The sequence below is a fragment of the Salminus brasiliensis genome, chromosome 24, assembly GCF_030463535.1.
Source record: "Salminus brasiliensis chromosome 24, fSalBra1.hap2, whole genome shotgun sequence".
Lineage (NCBI taxonomy): Eukaryota > Metazoa > Chordata > Actinopteri > Characiformes > Bryconidae > Salminus > Salminus brasiliensis.
In genome coordinates, this window is record NC_132901.1 from 1,496,781 (window position 1) to 1,505,208 (window position 8,428).

General features: G+C 47.4%; 1 protein-coding gene across 1 annotated transcript; it reads left to right on the forward strand.

The window, feature by feature from the left end:
• Nucleotides 1-1,122: 1,122 nt before the first annotated feature.
• On the forward strand, nt 1,123-8,353 carry LOC140547203 (uncharacterized). Its single transcript, XM_072670793.1, has 2 exons — nt 1,123-1,207; nt 7,407-8,353. Exons 1-2 carry the CDS (start codon nt 1,123-1,125, stop codon nt 8,351-8,353), a joined length of 1,032 nt encoding a protein of 343 aa, XP_072526894.1.
• The last annotated feature ends 75 nt before the right edge of the window (nt 8,354-8,428 follow it).

Sequence of the window (8,428 nt, forward strand, 5' to 3'; positions counted from 1 at the left end):
GCCCTGTGAAGTACAGGCCCTGTGAAGTGTAGGCCCTGTGAAGTGTAGGCCCTGTGAAGTACAGGCTCTGTGAAGTGTAGGCCCTGTGAAGTACAGGCCCTGTGAAGTGTAGGCCCTGTGAAGTGTAGGCCCTGTGAAGTGTAGGCCCTGTGAAGTACAGGCCCTGTTTTTGGGGTCTTTCTAGGGCGACACTTGCCTAGTGAATTGAACAGTGAACTGAAGCATTAAGCAGATGTGTCCCCCCCCCCCCCCCACCTCCCTCAATCCGTAAATATGAATCTGTGTTGCTAACAGAAACCCTAATTACAGCTGACATGAGAAACCTGCAGGGTGACAATAACGAGGAAAAGCAGACCAGGCCAAATGAGAAAACAGCCAGGATGAAGGAAGGCAGCTGATTAAGTGGGAATTCATTCTGCCACGCGAGCCTGAGGTGGGGTTCAGCTCACAGAGAGAGACTCCACTCTGTACCGCCGTGTAGCTCCCTTTATTACAAACACCCACCTTCTGCTTCCTCTCTCTGGCCACTTTATTGGAAACACCTACTGTACCTTGTGATTCCACTTACTGGCCACTTTATTAGAAACACCTATTGTACCTGGTGGTGGTGTTTGATGGTGTCTGGTGGTGGTGTTTGATGGTGTCTGGTGGTGGTGGTTGGTGGTGTTTGGTGGTGTCTGGTGGTGGTGGTTGGTGGTGTTTGGTGGTGTCTGGTGGTGGTGGTTGGTGGTGTCTGGTGGTGGTGGTTGGTGGTGTTTAGTGGTGGTGTCTGGTGGTGGTGGTGGTGGTTGGAGGTGTCTGGTGGTGGTGGTTGGTGGTGTTTGATGGTGTCTGTTGGTGGTGGTTGGTGGTGTTTGGTGGTGGTTGGTGGTGTCTGGTGGTGTTTAGTGGTGGTGTCTGGTGGTGGTGGTGGTGGTTGGAGGTGTCTGGTGGTGGTGGTTGGTGGTGTTTGATGGTGTCTGGTGGTGGTGGTTGGTGGTGTTTGGTGGTGTCTGGTGGTGGTGGTGTCTGGTGGTGTCTGGTGGTGGTGGTTGGTGGTGTCTCCACTGTGGGTAATAAGTGCGGTGCGGTGTTGATGAGAGTGACAGTAATTACGAGAACGTTCTAGTAGCTCGTTTGAAGATGGCTCCGGGTTCCGGGGCGCCTACGTCCCGTCCAAACGTCCTGCGAGGCCTGGGGAACTGGCAGCTCGTCTCTGTGGAGACACGTCACCCATGCTTCATCCCTGCTGGCCCTCCTCCTCCCCTCCTCCAGCTCGTTAGCTGCTCTGAAGGGTTGCCAGCTCTGGCTGAAGTTTCCAAAAATCCCCCCCTCCTGTTGGAGCCCACAGGCGGGTGAATTGTTTTGACAGCTTTGAAGAGAGGCTTTCTAACTTGGGCTGGCAACCCTATTTTACAGCCTCGCACAGACACAGCCCTTTATTGTGTGCCCTGTCACCTTTAGCTGCACATAGAGGAGCGAGAGGGAGAGCGCGAGAGGGAGAGCGAGAAAGACTTGTCCTTTTTGTGGCTTTATTTCTCTCTCTTTCTTTTTGGCTTTGTTGAACATTTTAATTCTGTAAATATGGAATTAGAAATGCTGTGTGTGTGTGTGTGTGTGTGTGTGTGTGTGTGTGTGTACGCTACCGCGTGTGAAGCGCTAATGAGGCCGTTGAATTGAAAATGCAGAGAATGGAACAGTATTTGAGACACTGAGAGAACAGACACTACAGAGACAGAGAGATAGAGACAGTGAGCGAGAGACACTTGGAGAAGAGGAGACAGACACTGAGAGATGAGTCAGAGAGAGAGAGACTGAGAGAGACACGCACTCAGAAAAAAAGACCAATAGACAGAAGACACTGAGAAAAGTGACACTGAGAGAAGAGACAGAAGAGAGAGACAGAGATTTAGAGAAGACACTAAGAGACAGAGATAGACACTGAGAGAAGAGACACCAAGAGAAGGACAGAAATGCTGAGAGAAGACACTAAGAGAAAAAGACAAGGAGAGAAGAGACAGACACTGACAGAAAAGAGAGAAAGTGATTTAGAGAAGAGACACTAAGAGAGAGACATGAAGAGAAAAGAGACAGAGAGATGAAGAGAAAATACACTAAAAGACAAAAAGAGAGACACTAAAAGAGGGACACAGAGAGAGAAAAGACACTAAGAGAGAGAGAAGAGACACTAAAAGAGAGAGAGAGACACGGAGAGAGAAGAGACACTAAGAGAGAGAGACAGAGAGAAAAGACACTGAGAAGAGACACTAAGAGAGGAGACACGGAGAGAGAAGAGACACTAAGAGAGAGAAAAGACACTATGAGAGAGAGACACGGAGAGAGAAGAGACACTAAGAGAGAGAGACACGGAGAGAAAAGACACTAAGAGAGAGACACGGAGAGAGAAGAGACACTAAGAGAGAGAGAGAGACACGGAGAGAGAGAGAGACACGGAGAGAGAAGAGACAGACAGAGAGAGAAGAGACACTAAGAGAGAGAAGAGAGACACGGAGAGAGAGAGAAGAGACACTAAGAGAGAGAGAAGAGACACTAAGAGAGAGAGAGAGACACTAAGAGAGAGAGAAGAGACACTAAGAGAGAGAAGACACTAAGAGAGAGAGAGAGACACCCATCAACACCACGACCACCCCCGGAAATACCATAGCTACCACTTAGCAACACCATAGCGACCGCTGTGTCTCTCTCTCTCTCTCTCTCTCTCTTGCTCGCTCCTGTCCCTCCTTCCTCATTTTCTCCCTCTGGACCACTAAACAACACCAAAGCAACCACCTAGCAACCCTATGTAAACCACCTGAAATGTCAGAACCACCACGTAGCAACAGTTGAGCCATGCTCACCACTACAGCAACTACCTAGCTGCAGCACCATAGCAAATAGCATGAACACCCTAGCAACCACCTGAAATATCACAACAACCACTTAGCAACTCCATAGCAGTTTTCTGGAACACTATCGCAACCACCTGAAATATCACAATTCAGAACCACTTAGCAGCACTACAGCAACCACTTAGCAACTGTATATCAAATATCTGGAACACCCTAGCAACCACCTGAAATGCCATAAGAACCACTTAGCAACACTACAGCAACCACCTAGCAACCACTTCGCAGAACCATAGCAAATGTGGCAAACACCCTAGCAACCACCCTCTCTCTCTCTCCCTCTCTATCTCTCTCTATCTCTCTCTTCCCCCCCCCCCCTCTCTCTCTCTCTCAGTGTGGGGACGGTAGTGAAGCTTGTTGCGAGTCAGGGTATAAAACCAAACACAGTATTGATCTGACGGAGATTCAGCTGTGTAGATCGTCTGATCGTTATTATTGATTAGGGTGGTCTTCAGTAATGACGTTGGGGGTGGACTCGTTTACTGCAGCTGTTTACTCTCTGTGTTTCTGTAAACAGTAAACAGAGCTGGGTGATTCTGAATCACAGCAAACGAATCAATAAGAACCAACTGAATCATTTCCTCATAAACAGGCTGAATTATGAGGTCAGTAGTTTACTTCCCCAACACACACACACACACACACACACACACACACACAGGCTGTGATGTGAAGGTTGATGTTGCTGTAGGGATGATGAGGTCATAAGACTGTATGAGTGTAGAAGAGCTGGAGGAAACCACACACACACACACACACACACACACACACACACACACACTGGAGAGTTCCTCAACAGCACTGTAACTCCGCCGGCACACACACACTCACAGTCCTTGCACTTATTGTGTGTGTGTGTGTGTGTGTGTGTGTGTGTGTGTTAATTGCTACAGGGCTGTACCACTATGTCATGTCCAGCTGACACTAAGCATGGGTGTGTGTGTGTTGAAGCTGCAGGGCTTTACAACCATGTTGTGCTCTGCTGTCACTATACATATACGTGTGTGTGTGTGTGTGTGTGTGTGTGTGTGTGTGTGTGTGGCCATAAACAGCAGCTTCGCTTCAGTTGCTTGGTTTGCTTTGTGTCTTCATTGCGAGCTTCTTCCTACAGGAATCAGTGCGGTCCAGAAGTGCACCCCTCTTATATAAATACCCTAGCAACACCCTACCAACCACAGCAAGAGTACCAACCACCTAGCAACACCATAGCAACCACCTAGCAGTACTATAGGAATCGCCTAGCAACTCCATAGTAGCCATCCACCTAACCACCACTCAGCAATGCCATAGCCATCACCTTGGGTGTCATTGCAGCTACTTGAGCACCACTTAACAAAACCATAGCAACCACCAAGTGATACCTTAATAACCACCCAGCCCCCACAAAGCAATACTATAGCAAATACCTAGGAACACCACATTAACCACCTAGTCACCTAGGAGCAATACCATAACAGCCACACGGGTTGCCATAGCAAGCATCTAGCCACTATTTAGCAATACCATAGTAACCATCTAGGATGGCATAGCGGCTACCTAACAACCACTTAGCAACACCATGGCAGCCACCTAGCTACACCATAGCAACCACCTATCCACCCCTTAGCAGTGCCATAGCAACAGCATAGCAACCACTTAGTAATACCATAGCAACCACCTGGCTACACCATAGCAACCACCTATCCACCCTTTATCAGTGCCATAGCAATCACCTGGGATGCCATAGCAACATCATAGCAACCACTTAGCAATACCATAGCAACCACCTGGCAACTGGATCTCTTTCTATCTCCATATCTCTCTTAAATCTTTCCGTAGCTCTCTCTCTCTCTCTCTCTCTCTCTCTGTCTCTCTCTCTGTCTCTCGCTCTCGCTGCTTTGTTGGCTTTTCGTTTATCTCCATCACAGGCGGAGTGTTTTGACCTTTGTGGAGTGAAGCTGGAGAAAACACTGGATTAAACACTGAACACAATCATTTGTAAAGGTTACAACAGGAGAATCCATTAGGCAGAATCACGTCTCTGGAACTATTCGTCTGCGGGACGTGAGGAGGAGGAGGAGGAGGAGGAGAGGGAATTACATAGCCAGCATTTCTTTAACATCCGCTCCGCCGGAAATCTCGGCCTTATCCATCAGAGCTGGAGTTTGCTCTGCTGATTGAATTCAGCGCAGCGGCGTCGACTCGGCGCTCCGGCTGCTCGGAATGTCAGGCTTCCCCAGGCGGAGCCTCGTCCTCGTCCACGCTGTTATTTACTGTGGAGGAGGGGAGGGGGAGGGGAGGGCGGGCAGAGAGGTTGCTAAGCTTCAGACATGAAGACATGATGGAGCTTCATTAGCCGCTAAGGACGCTAAGTGCTGGTACATCAAGTGAGGAGGACAGCAGCACCCCGCTAGCAGGTCCGGATGTGTTCTTTCATAGAAACTGTTGCTAGGTTGGACGAACTTCCTTAAAGCTTGTCCAACCTAGCAACAGTAGCTATGTACATTGAGACTGTTGGAGGAGAGTCCAGGACACATTGACCCTGTGACACCTGGTCTAGAGTATCAGGGTTGTATTTGGAGAAGGCCGAGCCTCATTAAACTGCAGGTGTGAACGCGCCCAAGATGCATTCCACATTCCACAACTCGAAACTCCTCCCAGCACAACCGAAACCCCTCCCACTACAACAAAAACTCCTCCCAGCACAACCAAAACCCCTCCCACCACAACTAAAACTTCTCCCAGTACAATCGAAACTCCTCTCAGCACAATCGAAACTCCTCCCAGCACAACCGAAACCCCTCCCATTACAACAAAAACTCCTCTCAGCACAACCGAAACCCCTCCCACCACAATTAAAACTCCTCCCAGTACAACCGAAACTCCTCTCAGCACAACCGAAACTTCTCCCAACACAACCAAAACACCTCCCACTACAACTAAAACTCCTCCCAGCACAACCGAAACTCTCCCACTACAACCGAAACTCCTCTTAGCACAACCAAAGCTCCTCCCAGCACAACCAAACCCCTCACACTACAGCTAAAGCTCCTCCCAGCGCAACCGAAACTCCTCCCAGTACAACCCAAATTCCTCCTACTACATCTAAAACTCCTCCCAGCACAACCAAAACTCAACAGGCACAATGTGCAGATTTGCATATTCCGTCCCACAAAGCAACATGATTTCAGTCTGACCAATCAGAGATCTCATCAGGATATAATTCAGACACTAGTCACCTGAAGTGAACAGGTATGAAGTGTTTGAAGAAAGCAGCAAAGAGAAAAACTAAGAAGAAAAGAACAAAAAAGGCAAGAAATTAAAACAAGAAACAGAAAGAAAGAAAAAGTTTAGAAGAATTTAAAGACAAAAATGAAAGATGAAAAAGATTGAAAAAAGGGAAGGAAAATTCTGAAAAATAAGAAAGAAACAAGACAATTAAAAAGAACAAAGGAGTGAAGAATGAAAACTAAAGGAAGAAAGAGAAGAGTAAATAAAAAGGATGGAAAGAAGAGGTTAAAGAAAAAAAATGAATGAAAAAGATACAAATACAAATTTGAAAGATGAAAGGAAAGATGAAAGAACAAAAAATGAAAGAGAAAGAGAAAAAAGAAAGTAAAGAAAGGATGAAAGAAAAATGTCAACAGAAAAGGAAGATAAAGAAATCAAAAGAGTGAAGAAAGGGATACAAACAAAGAAAAAGATAAACAAATTGAAAGATGAAAGGAAAGATGAAAGAACAAAAGTTAAAAGAAAAAAAACAAAAAGAAAGGAAAGAAAGAAACGAGAAATGAAGAATGGAAACAAAAGTAAGCATGAAGAGTAAATAAAAAAAACAAAAGAAAGAAAGGATGAAAGAAAAGATCAAAAGAAAAGTTGAATTAAGGAAAGGAAATTAGTTATGCAAATTTTACTGTATGGCTACATTCATCACAGAGGAACTGTCACTCACAGAACAGGGTTTTACACACACACACACACACACTCTACACTGTGTTTTCTCACTAATTGAAAACAGCATTAAAACAGTTTAGTCGACCGTAGCGTAAAAGTAGCATCCTAAAACGGGGGGGGTTAGTGCCGGGGGGCTCTGAGTTTCGCTGATGACTGATGGGCTTTCTCGGTACGGCAGCGCGAGAGCGGGTTTGATTAAATCCCTTATCCTGCAAATTCATCACGAAAATGATTTAGATTGTGAGGATTTGGAATGATGAGCCGGATCTGTTTCGGAAGGAAAAAGTGAACTCGGGCATCCTTATATACTTCCAACATCTACTGACAAAAGTACTGGGACACCTACACATTATACCTATAGGAGTTTTTATGATCTCCCATTCTAAGCCCATAGGCATTAATATGGAGCTGCTCCCCCTTTGCTCTGAGCTCTAACAGCAGCAGCAGCTCTGGAGCTCTGCAGTTATTGAGTCAGCAGAGCGTTGGAGGCTTTTCTGCACTGTGCTCTGAGCTCAGCACTCGACCCCAATCTGTAAGTCTGTGACAGTCTTCAGAGAGGCAACACGCTCACATAACCACCTCGTTCAGAACAGCAGATCTCTACTGGAACCTCAGGGCAGCAGATCTCTACTGGGTCCTCAAGGCAGCAGTTCTCTACTGAAACCTCAGGGCAGCAGATCTTTACTGGAACCTCAGGGCAGCAGATCTTTACTGGAACCTCAGGACAGCAGATCTTTACTGGAATCTCAGGGCAGCAGATCTTTACTGGGTCCTCAAGGCAGCAGATCTCTACTGGGTCCTCAAGGCAGCAGTTCTCTACTGAAACCTCAGGGCAGCAGATCTCTACTGGGTCCTCAGGGCAGCAGATCTTTACTGGAATCTCAGGACAGCAGATCTTTACTGGAATCTCAGGGCAGCAGATCTTTACTGGGTCCTCAAGGCAGCAGATCTCTACTGGGTCCTCAGGGCAGCAGATCTTTACTGGAACCTCAGGGCAGCAGATCTTTACTGGAATCTCAGGACAGCAGATCTTTACTGGAATCTCAGGGCAGCAGATCTTTACTGGAACCTCAGGGCAGCAGATCTTTACTGGAACCTCAGGGCAGCAGATCTCTACTGGGTCCTCAAGGCAGCAGATCTCTACTGGAACCTCAGGGCAGCAGACCTTTACTGGGCAGCAGATCTCTAATGGGTCCTCAGGGCATCAGATCTCTACTGGGACCTCAGGGCAGCAGACCTTTACTGGGTCCTCAGGGCAGCAGATCTCTACTGGGTCCTCAGGGCAGCAGATCTCTACTGGGTCCTCAGGGCAGCAGATCTTTACTGGGACCTCAGGGCAGCAGATCTCTGCTGGGACCTCAGGGCAGCAGATCTCAACTAGGGGTCTCAGGGCAGCGGATCCCTACTTGTGCCCTAAGGGCAGCAGATCTCTACTAGGGTCTAGGGAGCCAATCTCTGCTGAGGTTGTAGGGCAGCAGACAAAGACCCGAGCTTCTGTCCGATTAGGTGGACTATCGCATCACATCATAGCATAACATGTACCTGATGTTGACGTTCATGGGTCCCCCGCAATTTACACTTGGAGACTTTCAGGGGTCCTTAATTAGAAG